Source organism: Salmo salar, chromosome ssa03 (genome assembly GCF_905237065.1).
Source record: "Salmo salar chromosome ssa03, Ssal_v3.1, whole genome shotgun sequence".
NCBI classification, from domain to species: domain Eukaryota; kingdom Metazoa; phylum Chordata; class Actinopteri; order Salmoniformes; family Salmonidae; genus Salmo; species Salmo salar.
The window spans coordinates 75,833,626-75,851,206 of record NC_059444.1 but is presented as its reverse complement, the minus strand read 5'-3'; the positions used below and the strand labels follow the sequence as shown (position 1 = coordinate 75,851,206).

The 17,581-nt window shown below is 40.3% G+C and overlaps 1 protein-coding gene, 1 long non-coding RNA gene and 1 gene segment (V, D, J or C); 1 reads left to right on the top strand and 2 right to left on the bottom strand.

Annotated features, from left to right (window-relative positions):
• LOC123741723 (uncharacterized) overlaps window positions 1-9,196 on the top strand; it is a 149,265-nt gene extending 140,069 nt beyond the window's left edge. Inside the window, exon 3 of the long non-coding RNA XR_006769239.1 lies at window positions 8,965-9,196. This is a non-coding gene — a long non-coding RNA (uncharacterized lncRNA). The remainder of the gene's footprint in view (window positions 1-8,964) is intronic.
• LOC106601675 (uncharacterized) overlaps window positions 1-17,581 on the bottom strand; it is a gene marked incomplete in the record, with an annotated part of 737,295 nt that overhangs the window by 161,474 nt on the left and 558,240 nt on the right.
• On the bottom strand, window positions 6,194-8,538 carry LOC106601724 (Ig heavy chain V region 5A-like). The segment is given in 3 exon segments: window positions 6,194-7,349; window positions 8,188-8,259; window positions 8,381-8,538. Coding segments are annotated over 3 exon segments (429 nt in total).

Sequence of the window (17,581 nt, the reverse complement as noted above, 5' to 3'; positions counted from 1 at the left end):
ATGGCCAAAATCATGTTTATGGTGAGGTTTCATTAGGGTTACATTGGTACCATTGTCCTGGGAGGTGTTTATTTGACCTGTTCAGTGTTGATGTGTCCATATAGGAGCAAAGGGGTTTAGTATGACATAATATCACTGTGACCCTCCAATAGACCCCAAGCGTAACTGTATAGTCACAGTGATATGCACCATGACAAAAACCTCCCACCAGTACCACACACCAGCTAAATGAGGATAGCAACACATTCAGATGGTTGTGATAGGTGTTAATACACATTTATATTATTTCTTCAAATATTTTAGAATATTTGTAACTGTTTTGTAAACTATTATACAGTATATTATTACATGGTTGAATTCACCTTAAAGATTTGTGCGCGCAATTTTTCCTAAATCCTTCAGGTACAATGCTTTATAACGTGTTATAGAAATGTATGAGCCTTTATAATGTCTTATAATAAAGGTTTATAATATTTTCCTTTTCAACTGACACAAAATAGTTGTTATTTAGACCGCATCAGTATGAATGATTTAACCTTTAATAGTTGTTATGTAGTCAGCATCCTTATAAATGGTTTAACCTTTAAAAAACCCTAGATTCAATTGAAGCACTGATGTGACATAACAAAAAAATCCCCATCAAAATCTGTCAGTTTAAACTAGAGATATATTTTTGCAATCTGCCACATCCGCCGATGCCTCACTTTCACATCTGCGGTCAGATCATGAGACATCCCGACAGTTGGTCTTTTCACAAAGACGTCTGTAGTGTCTGAATCGTTATGACCACTCTATGGAAAGGGGGGACTCTCACGAACACGATGGTGTTCGTTTTGCTCTATGACCCCCACAAGTGTCATGGGACTCGTCTGAAGGTAACCGCTACCGTTTAAAATAAATGTATGGAAGTATGAAGGTAGTTTTGTAACTACCCAAAAAGGGGTGTACAGTATGTGTAAAAACAATATATAGTGCATTCGGAAAGTATTCAGACCCCTACACCTTTTCCACATTTTGTTACGTTACAGCCTTAACTCCTCATCAGTCTACACACAAAACCTCATAATGTCAAAGCAAAAAACAGTTTTTAGACATTTTTGCAAATGTATAAAAAAAATATGAACGGAAATATTACATTTTACATAAGTATTCAGACCCTTTACTCAGTACTTTGTTGAAGCACCTTTGGCAGTGATTACAGCCTCGAGTCTTCTAGGGTATGACACTTCAAGCTTGGCACCCCTGTATTTAGGGAGTTTCTGCAGATCCTCTCAAGTTCTGTCAAGTTGGATGTGGAGTGTCTCTGCACAGCTTTTTTCAGGTCTCTCCAGAGATGTTTGATTGGGTTCAAGTCCGGGCTCTGGCAGAGACTTGTCCCGAAGCCAGTCCTGCGTTGTCTTGGCTGTGTGCTGAGGGTCATTGTCCTGTTGGAAGGTTAAAATTCGGCCCAGTCTGAGGTCCTGAGCGCTTGGTGGTTCCAAACGTCTTACATTTAAGAATCATAGAGGCCAATGTGTTCTTGGGGACCTTCAATTGTGCCACGACACAATCCTGTCTCAGAGCTCTACGTGCAATTTCTTCAACCTCATGGCTTGGTTTTTGCTCTGACATGCACTGTCAACTGTGGGACCTGATATAGACAGGTGTGTGCCTTTCCAATTCATGTCTAATCAATTGAATTCAACACAGGTGGATTCCTATCAAGTTGTAGAAACATCTCAAGGCTGATCCATGGAAACAGGAGGCACCTGAGCTCAATTTGGAGTCTCATAGTAAAAGGTCTGAATACTTATGTAAATAAGGTAGTTATTTTTCTTATTTTCAATACTTTTGCAAAGAATTTGAAAAACCATTTTTTACTTTGTCATTATGGGGTATTGTGTCTAGATTGATGAGGATTATAATTTTTTTATACATTTTAGAATAAGGCTGTAACAAAATGTGTAAAAATTTAAGGAGTCTGAATACTTTCCGAATGCACTGTATATATATTTCCTCGGCTATCTTATATCTCCTAGATACAGGACAGACATTTCAAAACCTTGTTTCTTATGATTTATTGTTTGACTGTCTTTTTTTGCAATTTAGGAATGTGTTATTCAATGTGTTCCTCTGGGCTATAGTAGTAAAGGCCAAATTAACCTCTCTGGGCAAGCGTCCCACCTACTCAACAGCCAGTTGAATCCCGTGGCGCGTTATTCAAATACCTTAGAAATGCTATTACTTCAATTTCTCAAACATATGACTATTTTACAGCATTTTAAAGATAAGACTCTCGTTAATCTAACCACACTGTCCGATTTCAAAAAGGCTTTACAACGAAAGCAAAACATTAGATTATGTCAGCAGAGTACCCAGCCAGAAATAATCAGACACCCATTTTTCAAGCTAGCATATAATGTCACATAAACCCAAACCACAGCTAAATGCAGCACTAACCTTTGATGATCTTCATCAGATGACAATCTTAGGACATTATGTTATACAATACATGCATGTCTGTTCAATCAAGTTCATATTTATATCAAAAACCAGCTTTTTACATTAGCAGGTGACTAGCATGTGACTAGCATTCCCACCAAACACTTCCGGTGAATTTACTAAATTACTCACGATAAACGTTCACAAAAAACATAACAATTATTTTAAGAATTATAGATACAGAACTCCTCAATGCACTCGATATGTCCGATTTTAAAATAGCTTTTTGGTGAAAGCACATTTTGCAATATTCTCAGTAGATAGCCCGGCATCACAGGGCTAACTATTTAGACACCCAGCAAGTTTAGCATTCACCAAAGTCAGATTTACTATAAGAAAAATGTTATTACCTTTGCTGTCTTTGTCAGAATGCACTCCCAGGACTTCTACTTCAATAACAAATGTTGGTTTGGTCCCAAATAATCCATTGTTATATCCAAATAGCGGCGTTTTGTTCGTGCGTTCAAGACACTATCCGAAAGGGTAAATAAGGGTTACGAGCATGGCGCATTTCGTGACAAAACAATTCTAAATATTCCATTACCGTACTTCGAAGCATGTCAACCGCTGTTTAAAATCAATTTTTATGTAACTTTTCTCGTGAAAAAGCGATAATATTCCGACCAGCAAAGCCTGTTTACATTCAACGAGAGAGAAAGTAAAAGGATGGGATCCCCTCGTGCACGAGCCTTAGTCTGACGGCCCTCTGATCGGCCACTTTCCAAACGAGATAATGTGTTTCAGCCTGGGGCTGCCTCAATATCGTTCAGCTTTTTCCCGGGTTCTGAGAGCCTATGGGAGCCGTAGGAAGTGTCACGTTACAGCAAAGATCCTCAGTCTTCAATAAAAAGAGCCAAGATTAACAAGAACTTGTCAGACAGGCCACTTCCTGTTCAGAATCTTCTCAGGTTTTTGCCTGCCATATGAGTTCTGTTATACTCACAGACACCATTCAAACAGTTTTAGAAACTTTAGGGTGTTTTCTATCCAAAGCCAATAATTATATGCATATTCTAGTTACTGGGCAGGAGTAGTAACCAGATTAAATCGGGTACGTTTTTTATCCGGCCATGTAAATACTGCCCCCTAGCCCTAACAGGTTAAATATTTTATCAAGTAATTTAAAAAATATATATTATTTTATACCTAAAGGGGTCCTAAAATTCAAAATCAAATAGCTAAATGATCCATAATATGACCATTTTAAAACATTTCCATATGTCAGTTTACCAGAACCCTGCTGAAAGGTTTGTCAAAAGCCGGAATAGGTTGCAAAGGGTTAATCGGCACAGCTTCCTTCGGTTTACCCATCCTTTGGCAAAGGATTTATTGTAAGACACAACATCGTTTTTCAGACCAGAAGACGTTAAGCAGGATATGGTCATACTTCTTGTTGACCGCAGGATGTCCTGCCATACTACCATCATGAGCCAACCTCAGTATCACTTGTCGAAGCGTAACTGGAACAACAATCTGAGACACACTGGGCCAATCACCCAGCCCAGAAGTGGCGTGAGAACGCCATTTCCTCATAGAACACCATCTCGTCAAAGAAACCCACAGGAACTTCAACAAATTCTCCTCTGTATGTATCTCAGCAAAAAGTGGGGAGATTGAAACACCTTTACTCTGTTCCGCAATCAACTGCTTCCTAGACATGAAGTATAAACTATAGGGACCCTCTCTTCCTTCAGTGGTCCTACTGGGATTTTCTAAGGAGAGGTCAACTCTCTCAACGTCTCGAACAGATCAACCATCCTCCTCAACACTAGACTTTCTTAGACATAATACGTATAACGTCACACGCTGCGAACACTCTAGCGTACTTTTCTCATAACCCATCAAGTTCCTCTAATCTGGGTTCCTTACAAATGACAGGATTTGGCACAACCTTCCCTCCAGCCAAATCGTTTCCCAAAATGAATGAGACCCCTTCACCGGTAGGCTAGGCGTCACACCTGTAGTGTCTTAGCTCTTATTACTTATTTATATAATAAGAAAGACTCAGAATACAAGGAAATGAACTGGACCTTCACATTTACTAAAATGAGTTAGTACCAGAACAACATAGAACAACACTGTGCATGACCAAGGGTGCTCCATTCTTAAAGGGGACATCAGTAATTAACAGAACATAACATTCCTTCTCTTATACAATCAGAGCTACTTTTACCAAACCACAACTGAAACATTACCCAGAAAGTGTTGTAGTTATTTTGCATCATTTGATTTGAACTTGAACGGTTCGTTTTTGTTTGTGTTTGTTTGTTTATAAATCCAGTCTGTCTGGTGGACGGTGCCTTTGTTCTGGGTAGCGCCTTGGATAGTCTGGAGGCTCCTGAACATCCTCAGTGTGTGCTTGCTCCATATATAGCTTCTGCTATAGCAGCACCTTCATCAACACGTTCCTTTCTTTCAGCCTGGGGTCTCTTTACTGCCCCACCGTCCTCTACAGTTCCCTGTATGTCACTCTCAGGAGCTCTCTGTGCCTGTTCTCTCTCGATTGTTGTGCTGTTTTCCGTGGAATGCATTTGGTTAATGTGACGCCGCCACATTATGTCTGGGCTCACATGAACCTGGTAGGTTTTGGGTCCCGTTTGTGTATGCACGGTCCCTCTGTCCATTTCCCTCCCCTTCTGTAGTCTCGCACCATCACTTCCTGTCCTGTTTGGAGATGGTGCTCCCGGGCCACCGGAGAGCATCTTGGCTTGTTTGTTCAGCACTTCATTATGCCTGTTTGGCTTCATGATATCCAGCTGTGTGCGGAGAGGCCACCGAACATCAGTGGAGCTGGGCTTTCCTTTATCGTGGCATGTGGGGTGTTTCGATAGGAGGCCAGGAACTTGGCCTGTATTGTTTGCAAAGTCCCTTCGTCTCGTTTTTCTGCACAGAGTCCCTGCTTTAGGGTTTGCACAAAGCGTTCTGCCAGCCCATTGGTGGCAGGGTGGTATGGAGCTGAGGTTGAGTGTTTGATTCCATTTACTGACGTGAATCTTGTAAACTCGTCACTTACAAAAGCTTGCACGTTGTCACTTACCAGCTGCAGATGTTGTTCTGAGACACTCTATCGTCTGAACTGAGGTGGAGGAGTCAGTGCAAAACACACCTCTGGCCATTTGGAATGGGCATCAACTATAACCAGAAACATGTGCTTTTCAAAGGGACCAGCATAGTCCACATTAATTCTCTGCCATGGCTCTGTGAGCCATTCCCATGGGTGGACTGGGACAGGAGCAGGCATGTGAAGGGTTTCCAAACATCCGCTACAGTTCTTCGCCATGATTTCTATCTGTTGATCCAGACCCGGCCACCAGAAGTGGCTCCTTGAGAGCACCTTCATTTTGACAATTCCAACATGTAGTTGCTGAAAAACCTGATGTTGGCATTTCTGGGGTATCATGACTCTCATTCCCCACATCAAACATCCTTGGTACGTTGTAATTTCGTTTCTCCGCTGGAAATATGGAGTCAGCTCCTTTCTGCCTGTAGCTGGCCATCCTGACATGGTGTAGGTGTATACTTTTGACAAGGTCACATCTTTCCTTGTCTCCCGTTTGATAACTGTGCTTGTGACAGGTAGTGCCTCGAGCTGAGAGGTATGGAAAATGTCCTCTGCATCCACACTCCTTTGTATTTCTCTTGTACATGGCAGTCTGGATAATAGTAGTGTCTTTGCTTTTATTACTTATTTATATAATAAGAAAGACTCAGAATACAAGGAAATGAACTGGAGCTTCACATTTACTAAAACGAGTTAGTACCAGAACAACATAGAACAACACTGCGCATGACCAAGGGTGCTCCATTTTTAAAGGGGACATCAGTAATTAACAGAACATAACAACTCCAATGAAAATGAAACCAGAAATAAGATCAGACTCGAGTTTCACATTATATAAAGGAATTTCCATGCAACCCATCTCCACGCCTTGTACTAACACGTTGTAACCAGTGTCAGACAAAGGCAAAACACCCTCCAAAAGGAAGGATTGGGCAGTGTCTCACAGTATCTTCACCGGCTGCTTAAGGAAGTAACTCTGGGTCTTCCATTCATGTGGTGGTCATGAGATCCAGTTTCATCATAGCACTTGATGGTTTTTGCGACTGCACTTGAAGAAACTTTCAAAGTTCTTGAAATTTTCCTCTCTGACTGACCTTCATGTCTTAAAGTAAAGATGGACCGTCATTTGTCTTCTCGCTTCTTTGTTCTCACCATAATATGGACTTGGTCTTTTACCACATAGGGCTGTCTTCTGTATACCCCCCTACCATGTCACAACACAACTGGTGGCACCTTAATTGGGGAGGACGGGCTCATGGTAATGGCTGGAGCGGAATTAGTGGAATGGTATCAAATACACCAAACACATGGCTTGCATGTGTTTGATGCCATTCCCATTCGCTCCGTTACAGACAATTATTATGAGCCATCCTCCCCTCAGCAGACTCCACTGGTATGTTGTAATCATTATATCATAGGATGTTTGATATTTATATACTTCTAACTTCAACTGTACAAGGGAGGAGTGAGTTTTAGTACAGGTCTGCTGTTGGTTTGTATCACTGTGGCCACCGAGCACAATAATACACAGCTGTGTCTTCAGTCTGCAGACTCTGTCCTTTTAAAAACACTGTGTTGCTGGAAGTGTCTCTGGTGATGCTGAACTTGTTTTTCAGTGAATCTTTATAAGCTGTGCTTCCACCACTACTAATATATCCAATCCACTCCAGTGTTTTCCCTGCAGGCTGTCGAATCCAAGCTGTATACAAGCTAGTAACTGAATACGAGACCTTACAGGAGATGGTCAGTGGTTGACCTGGCTGGACAGTCATAGAGGCTGGCTGAGTGAGTTCATAACTCTGTACACCTGTGGAAAGGAAAGAATGAACAATATTAAAACTCCAGATAACATGATCTTTCAATTACATTTAAGTCTGATGCAGTTTTCATTATTGTGTTTGTCCCCCCATAGACACTCACAGGAGGCAGCTGCCAGCAGCAGCAGCAGAGATGGAGGGAACATGGTTTGTTTTGAAACTGAACTGATGGGAGCTGATCCTCTATACTCTCCAGGACTCAGAGGGACTGTTTATATAAACCCTAACAATAAGGGGGAGGTAGGTAAAGGGAGGAAGAGAGAGGCATGGTTCTATTTGCATATGGTAAGGAGGGAAATCTGAAAGATCTTAGAATATCAGTGAAAATTGTGAAAACTTCTATCAGTTTTAATACTCCAATGTATTGTTGTTGTAAAATACACTTCAGTATATTGGCAGATAATGTTATTTGATACAATGACCAAAAATATTTTGCCAATATCGTCCCAATGCAACAGTGTTATTGGAATATGAAAATTAAAACAAAGTGTGGGTTCAAGTAAATTCATAGAATGCTTGATAAACAGGAAATGATTGCAAGATTATTTCTATGCAAATGAGAGGAATTTATTTACATACTTCTCTGTGTTACAAAACATATCATCAAGCACAACAGGTGGAGATTTAATTAACCACCCTGAAAAAGGCACTGAATTACTGAAACGTTGGTTATTATGGTTACCCATTAAATTATTGGGAGCATATACAGTATGTATGTGACTTTCTTTCTTTAATTTCATGGAGATTTAAGCAATAACATATATACTATATATGTAAAAAAATATATATTAAAAAAATTATAGCTAGTAACAGAATAAGAGACCTTACAGGAGATGGTCAGTAGTTGACCTGACTGGACAGTCATAAAGGCTGGCTGAGTGAGTTCTTCACACTGAACACCTGTGGAAAAAAGCATTTAAAATGTTGCTCAATATAAATAGAATCATGTTATAGTCATAACAAAACTGTAGTCATCATCTTTAATTATTTTGTCTTTCCTGTCAAATCTAGAGAGACTCACAGGATACAGCTGCCAGCAGCAGCAGCAGCAGCATAGATGCAGGGAACATGGTTTGTGTTGAAGCTGAACTGGTTGGAGCTGCTCATTACTCGCCAGGACTCAGAGGGCTTCTAAGGGCAGACAGACAGACACTGTTTTAGTAGGGAAAGAACCAGAGGGAGGGTTTGCATTGACGTAGAGAGATGAAGAGGCAAGGGGTCCTACTCTAGAGGTGGGGATAGTGAAGCTCTTATCATATTGTCTTAATGAGAGGGTCCACAGTTTGAAACTTGTGAGGTTGAAACTTGTGGTTATATTATGGAAAAGGTTGGAGATATATATTGAGCATAGTTTACATGTAATCAGTTACTCCCCAACCCTGAGCAAAGATACAGTATCTTTTATGTCTAAGCCCATTCTTTGATATCCTGTCAAAGATACCCATCTAGTATAAACGGAATTCATCATTCCATGGGTGTGGGGTTTGGCCTCTATTTATTAAGAAGGTTAATATCGCCCCATCCTGGTAGATACATATCACTCCAACTGTTTAAGGGATGAGTGAGTTTTTGTACATGTCTGGCCCTGGTTTGTATCACTGTGAGTCTCTGGCACAATAATACACAGCTGTGTCTTCAGCCTGCAGGTTCTGCCCTGTTAAAGTCACAGTATTGCTGGAGGAGTCTAAAGTGAGGCTGAACTTATTTTTCAGGGAGTCTTTGTGGTGTGTTCCTCCAGTATATTTCATTCCAATCCACTCCAGTCCTTTCCCTGCAGGCTGTCGAATCCAAGCTGTGTAATAGCTACCTACAGAATATGAGACCTTACAGGAGATGGTCAGTGGTTGACCTGGCTGGACAGTCATAGAGGCTGGTTGAGTGAGTTCTTCACACTGAACACCTGTGGACAAAGCATTTACATTTAAAGTTACTACAAATATAATAATTTTTACATTTTAACAAAACTAAAGCCATCACTAATTGTTTTGTCTGTCCGACCCAAATCCAGAGACTCACAGGAGGCAGCTGCCAGCAACAGCAGCAGCAGAGATGCAGGGAACATGGTTTGTGTTGTTCAGGACTGAGGGACACACACAGAGACTGTTTATATAAGGTGGAGAGAAATAGACAAAGAGCATGGTACAATTTGCATAGGGAAAAGAGAGAGGTATGGAAGGAATGGGAATAACAGTAACCCTTTTCTTTGATAACTATGCCAGATTGTAATACTCAATTATATTGTCCCTGTAAACAGCTGGACTGATGCTGGTGCATAATAAGCACTATGAGCAAAACCTTTTGCCAATATTTTTGCATCATAACATGTGGTATCCAGTTTTTTTATTTCAATAAAAGTCAGATATTAATTTCCAAAATGGTCCTCAATAGATGATGTTGCATGACACAAGTGATAAGGGTTCCTTACAGTGCCTGCTTGTGAATATTTTAACTGCAGTGGGCTAAATCAGGGTCACACAGAGTGTTTCTTGGTAGTCTTAAACAAATCTACTTTGAAACAAAAGTAAACACCTCACACACATGGTTTATGAAAAAGAAGACACCTGTACCATGTCAGATATAGAGTTGAAATGTATTTATTTTTGAGTTTGCAACCCATTATTAGACATTATATACATCACAGAAGACTGAACAAAACCATTTGACATAGAAACACTGGATTTTTTGAATATAGAAAATATATATATATGAAATTCTGAACAATATCCATAACATTCCACAAATGAGGCCAGTAGAGGGTATTTTGGTCATTTGACTGCAGGAAAGGGCTATTGCAGGAACACAGAAGATGCATTTACTTACAAATTGTCCATGCATACAGTAATCTACTTTCAGGGACATTACATTGAAAGTGAGAAGTACACCACAGATGTAGGATCTTAATTTGATCACCCTGTTGCAGGAGAACTTTCCTGCAATGCAGGAAATGTAGAAAGTGTTGTGTATTTGAGGTTTTAAAAGGCTTCTGCAGTTTGTTATTTCCATTTTGAAATTTCAGACTTAATTTTCACTCACAAAGGTTTATCAACCCCTTCAAAAATGTCCATTAATTATAATCCAAATAATAATGTGCATTTCGTGTTGCTGCACAATCAATTATTTTCCTGCTGTAGCAAACTGACTTAAATTAAGATCTTACATCTGTACATCTCTGTGCTCATGAATCTGTTAACGTGATCTACCCACAGATTGTGTTTTTGTACAGGTCTGGCACAGTAATACACAGCTGTGTCTTAAATCTGCAGACTCTGTCCTTTTAAGAACGACGTGTTGCTGGAAGTATCTCTGGTGATGCTAAACTTGTTTTTCATTGAATGTTTGTAACTGGTGCTTTAAGCATTATTGATATATCCAATCCACCTTTCCCTGCAGGTTGTCGAATCCAGAATGTAGTAAAACTAGTAACAGAGTAAGAGAACTTAGAGTAGATGGTCAGTGGTTGACCTGGCTGGACTGTCAGAGAGGCTGGCTGATTGAGTTCATAACTCTGTACACCTGCTAAATTGAAACAGCAACATATTGACAACATGAATATGTTCGGTGTACAAAAGTCTACTAGTTGCATTAAAATGTCTATCACCCAACATCCAGAGAGACTCACAGGAGGCAGCTGCCAGCAGTAGAGATGCAGGCAACATGGTTTGTGTTGAAGCTGAACTGGTGAGAGCTGTTCTACTCTACTCTCCAGGACTCAGAGCGATGTACTAGTACCCTCAGATACAGAGAGGTTTTTATATAGGGACGAGGTAGAGAAGGGAAGAGGGGCTAGTTGATGAATTTATTCATACTATTCATACTTCCACAAGATATAGTCCCAACGCAAATGTAGGGTTGCTACCCAAGCAGGCTGGTAATTCGGTCTATCGGTTCGGTTGCCAGGGACGCGACCCAGTCGTTCAGACTTTTTGTTCTGTATCTATGGACGTGACCCAGTCGTTTGTTCAAATGTTCCATTGCCATATTGGTTGGCAATGTTCTTATCCCTTGCTTGCTAGCTAGCCAACTATGGATAATTTACAGTCACAGCCTTTTGCATTTGTTTAAGCTGTTTTCTAATGACATTTATTTGAATACATCCATAACAATGAGCTAATGATGAGCAATTTCACCTGGCATAGAAAATGTGCTCTCTCGTCAGGACACTGTTGTTCAGAGGAGCTAGCCAACAAACATATCTATTGTGTCTAAGTCAATTATTTTTATACTGTCAAGGATACTCATGTAGTATGAACTAAATTAATCTTTCCATGGGGTATTTAATATCGCCCCTTCCTGATAGATACATATAACTACAACTGTTTAAGGGATGAGTGAGGTTTTCTGCATGTCTGGCCCTGGTTTGTATCACTGTGGTCCCTGGCACAATAATACACAGCTGTGTCTTTAGTCTGCAGGTTCTGCCCTGTTATAGTCACTATCTTGTTAGAGGATTCTAAAGTGAGGCTGAACTTGTTTTTCAGTGAATCATTGTAGACTGTTTCCAGTATATATTTGCCCAATCCACTCCAGTGCTTTCCCTGCAGGTTGTCAGAACCAAGCTGTCCAATAGCTAGATAAAGAGTATGAGACTTTACAGGAGATGGTCAGAGGTTGACCTAGCTGGACAGAGAATGGCTGAGTGAGTTCTTCTCAGTGAACACCTGTGGGAAGAGAAGGAAGGAAGAGATAATTACAAGTTCCAAATAGTGTCAAATAATGTCAGTTAACTTACGTTTTCATTCATGTGTAATTTCCCCCAGATCCAAAGAGACTCACAGGAGGCAGCAGCCAGAATCAGCAGAGATGCAGGGAACATGGTTTGTGTTGAAGCTGAACTGGTGTGAGCTGCTCTTCTCTACTCTCCAGGATTCAGAGGGATGTTCTAGGACTCTCAGATAAAGAGAGGTTTTTATATAAGAAGGAGGGAGAGAAAGGAAGAGGGGCTAGGTGAACTTTGCATCGGGAGAGGACATACAGTTAAAGTTGGAAATTTACATAGACAGGAGTCATTGAAACTCGTTTTTCACCCACTCCGCAAATTTCTTGTTAACAAACTATAGTTTTGGCATGTTGGCTAGGACATCTACTTTGTGCATGACACAAGTAATTTTTTCAACAACTGTTTACAGACAGATTATTTCACTGTATCACAATTCCAGTGGGTCAGAAGTTAACATACACTAAGGTGACTGTGGCTTTAAACAGCTTGGAAAATTCCAGAAAATTATGTCATGGCTTTAGAAGCTTCTGGTAGGCTAATTGACATCATTTGAGTCAATTGGAGGTGTACCTGTGTATGTATTTCAAGGCCTACCTCAGTGCCTCTTTGCTTGACATCATGGGAAAATAAAAATAAATCAGCCAAGACCTCAGAAAAAAAATTGTAGATCTCCACAAGTCTGGTTCATCCTTGGAAGCATTTTCCAAACACCTCAAAGTACCACGTTCATCTGTACAAACAATAGTACGCAAGTATAAACACCATGGGACCACGCAGCCATCATGCCGCTCAGGAAGGAGATATTTTCTGTCTCCTAGAGATGAACATAGTTTGGTTCAAAAAGTGCAAATCAATCCCAGAACAACAGCAAAGGACCTTGTGAAGATGCTGGAAGAAACAGTTACAAAAGTATCTATATTCACAGTATCTATAAGTATCTACAGTATCTATAAAACAAGTCCTATTTCGACATAACCTGAAAGGCCGCTCAGCAAGGAAGAAGCCACTGCTCCAAAACCTCCATAAAAAAAGCCAGACTACGGTTTGCAACTGCACATGAGGACAAAGATCGTACTTTTTGGAGAAATGTCCTCTGGTCTGATGAAACAGAAGTAGAACTGTTTGTCCATAATGACCATCGTTATGTTTGGAGGAAGAAGGGGGAGGCTTGCAAGCCGAAGAACACCATCCCATCCGTGAAGCACGGGGGTGGCAGCATCAAGTTGTGGGGGTGCTTTGCTGCAGGATGGACTGGTGCATTACACAAAATAGATGGCATCATGAGGCAGGAAAGTTATGTGGATATCTCAAGCCATCAGTCAGGAAGTTAAAGCTTGGTAGTAAATGGGTCTTCCAAATGGACAATGACCCAAAGCATACTTCCAAAGTTGTGGGCAATGGCTTATGGACAACAATTTCAAGGTATTGGAGTGGCCATCACAAAGCCCTGACCTCAATCCTATAGAAAATGTGTGGGCAGAACTGAAAAAGCATGTGCGAACAAGGAGGCCTACAAACGTGACTCAGTTACACCAGCTCTGTCAGGAGGAATGGCACAAAATTCACCCAATTTATTGTGGGAAGCTTGTGGAAGGCTACCCAAGACGTTTGACCCAAGTTAAACAATTTAAGCAATGGTACCAAATACTTATTGTGTGTATGTTAACTTCTGACCCACTGGGAATGTGATGAAAGAAATAAAAGCTGAAATAAATAATTCTCTCTACTACTTTCTGACATTTCACATTCTTAAAATAAAGTGGTGATCCTAACTGACCCAAGACAGGGACTTTTTATTGGGATTAAATGTCAGGAATTGTGAAAAACTGAGTTTAAATGTATGACATGAACTGCCAACTGTGGGACCTTTATATAGACGGGTGTGTGCCTTTCCACGTCATGTCAAACAATTGAATTTACCACAGGTGGACTCCAATCAAGTCTTAGAAACATCTCAAGAATGATCAATGGAAACAGGATGGACCTGAACTCAATTTTGAGTCTCATAGCAAAGAGTCTGAATGCTTATGTAAGTTATCTATTACATTTTTATTTTTAATGAATTAGCAAAAATTCTAAAAACCTGTTTTTGCTTCGTCATTATGGGGTGTTGTGTGTAGATTGCTGAGTATTTCATTTTATTTAACACATTTTAGAATAAGGCTGTAACGTTACAAAATGTGAGAAAAAGTCAAGGGGTCTGAATACTTTCCGAAGGCACCGTACATACATACTGTACATACAGTGTATACATACCATTTGTATGTGTAAATAATTATTTCCAGTTGTGGCAGTGATGAAGTATGGAGTCATGGCACCATATTTTGGCCAGGGAAGATGAATGGCTTTGTCCTATAGCTTGTCATAATGTTATATAATTTCAGTAATTGTGGTATGTTACCCCATGTATTGTTACAGAACCAAGTGGTAAGGCTAGTCAATATTTTGTATCACAATTTAGCATAAGTTGTCCTAGTTGCACTAGTAACCGAACGGTTGCAAGATCTAATCCCTGAACTGACAAGGTAAAAATCTGTCCTTTTACCCCTGAACAAGGCTCCTAAAATTAGAATTTGTTCTTAACTGACTTGCCTAGGAAAAAAGAAGGAGATATGCTAAACATTCTCATTGGTATTTTATGGATAAAACTTATATTTTTCCATAAATTGGGTGGAACTCAGGAGAATTATGTCTGCTCTTCAGCTCCCATATTCTATACAGTATCTCCCAAGAGGATGGGTTTTTGTACAGAGCTGGTGCTGGTTTATACCACTGTGAGGGTAGGCACAATAATACACAGCTCTGTCTTCAGTCTGAAGGTTCTGCCCTTTTAAAAACACAGTATTACTGCTAGATTCTACTGAGAGGCTGAACTTGTTCTTCAGTGAATCCTTGTATTCTGTGACTCCAAAATATACATTTCCAATCCACTCCAGTTCCCTGCAGGTTGTCAAATCCAAACTGTCCAAGTGTTAGTAACTGAATATGAGACCTTACAGGAGATGGTCAGTGGTTGACCTGGCTGGACAGTCATAGATGCTGGCTGAAAGAGTTCATAACTCTGTACACCTGGGAAATAAAATAATGAACAATATTAAATACACAAAATGGCAGTTGTGTTGAAGCCAGTTTTATGCTAAAGGCAATTTTCTTTTCTTTCTCTTTCCTCCAAATCCAGAGAGACTGACAGGAGGCAGCAGACTTGCAGGGAACATTGTTTGTGTTGAAGCTGAACTGGTGGAGCTGCTCTTCTCTACTCTCCAGGACACAGAGGGACGTACGAGGACAGACAGACAGCCATATACGTTTTTTAAGTAGGGAAAGAACCAGGTTTGCATTGATGTAAAGGGGAGGGGATGTATAAAAGGGTAAGAGACACTCCAGGACCATCTCCACTATTACTGGACACAACCTTTACACTCTGAAAACTCAGAGACCCTCTTTAGGTTATCTTTTTGAATAGGAGGGTGGGGTAAATATGAAACACTACATTTACAGCATTATTAACATATTTAAGACACTACTTTTGTTTTGACAAACCAAAGTATTTTGAATCAACATCCATATTATACTTTTTTTCTTGTAATAAAATTAATTATCAGAGCCTTCATCAGTACTGGTCATTATTTTAATCATATGGAGAGAGAGTGCCCCCTGTTGGTGCATCAACAACACTAGCACCATGTATTTAACAGGTGTATCATTGTGTTATTATTTGATACATCATTAGAATTGTGCCTCATGTATCCCCTTGTCATGGTCTACTGGTCATATCATACGGGAGTCTGTGTGTTTGTGCACATCCTTCCTTTCTCTACCAGATGTTTTTTGTACAGCTGTCAAAAACCTTTCTGCAGAATCCATGCTCAGCTAATATTTATGTGTGCTTTTACAGAATCGTAGCACTATTATTTCAATTTGAGTAACAACTAAAAATGAAAGTCGTACATTAGCTACACATAGTATTACTGTCTGAAATGTTGTCAAATATCACTTTGATATTAAATAAAATGCTTTTTTCACAATTCAATGTTCCTTACTGTTAAGTCAGCGTTAAGTGTTAAGTCAAAGTTGGCTAACCCTCTTCTTTTGGACAGTCAAGGTCCTTATGGGCAGCTGTTTTGATTCAGTTGTGTTAGATTAGGGATAGACAAATCCTTGTCATTGTAAAAGATGACTCCAATACACAATGACTTGTACGTGTTTAATGTATTTTCTGCTCTTTCTGAAAAGAAGACAGGTCACAACATAAGGAAAAACTCAGAGAGCCTATTCATGAAGAATAGACAGTGTTTCTGAGGTTCAGGACATATAATTAAAGTTGAAGGTTGTCTATCCCTGCTGTTTGCAGAGAAGGGTTAGTCAAATGTCTACATGTTCCACAGCCTGTCTCTATCTATATACTGAACAAAAGTATGTAAAGTGTTGGTCCCATACTTCATGAGCTGAAATAAAAGATCCCAGAAAGTTTCCATACACACAAAAAGCTTATTTCTCTCAAATTTTGTGTACAAATTTGTTTACATCCCTATTAGTGAGCATTTCTCCTTTGCCAATATAATCCATCCACCAAACAGTTGTGGAATATCAAGAAGCTGATTAAACAGCATGATCATTCCACAGATCCACCTGGTGCTGGGGACAATAAAAGGCCACTCTAAAATGTGCAGTTTTGTCACACAACACAATGCCACAGATGTCTCAAATTTTGAGGGAGCGTGCAATTGGCATGCTGACTGCAGGAAGGTCCACCAGAGCTGTTGCCAGATCATTTTATGTTAATTTCTCTACCAAAAGCCTTGGAGGCCAAAGTCGTTTTAGAGAATTCAGCAGTACATCCAACCGGCCTCACAACCACAGAGCACATGTAACCACGCCAGCCCAGGACCTCCACATCCGGCTTCTTCACCTTTGGGATCGTCTGAGACCAGCCACCTGAACAGCTGATGAAACTGAGGAGTATTTCTGTCTGTAATAAAGCCATTTTGTGGGGAAAGACTCATTCTGATTGGCTGGACCTGGCTCCCCAGTGGGTGGGCCTGTGTCCTCCCAGGCCCACCATTGGCTGCATCCCTGCCCAATCATGTGAAATTAGGGCCTAATGAATTTATTTCAATTGAACGATTTCTTTATATGAACTCCATCACTGTAAAATCTTTGAAATTGTCACGTCTGAGGGGTTTTTGTACAGCTCCACCACTCACGTCACTGTGCCCAGCGTGCCCAGTAATACACAGCAGCGTCAGACCAGACAGTTTCTGATGTCATGCTCACTGAGCTGTCTTTGGTCAGTTCAATCTGTCCATCCAGGGTTTTGGCATTGCCTGCTGCTCCAGTATTGATGTTGATCCAGCCCATCCATTCCAGTGGTTTCCCTGTAGGTTGGTGAATACAGTTCATACCATAGCTTGTAAAGGTATACCCAGCTCATCTACAGGAGAGGTTGAGAATTTCTCCAGGCTTGTTCTGGAGTGGACTGGAGGGAATGGACTGCATACTCTGACC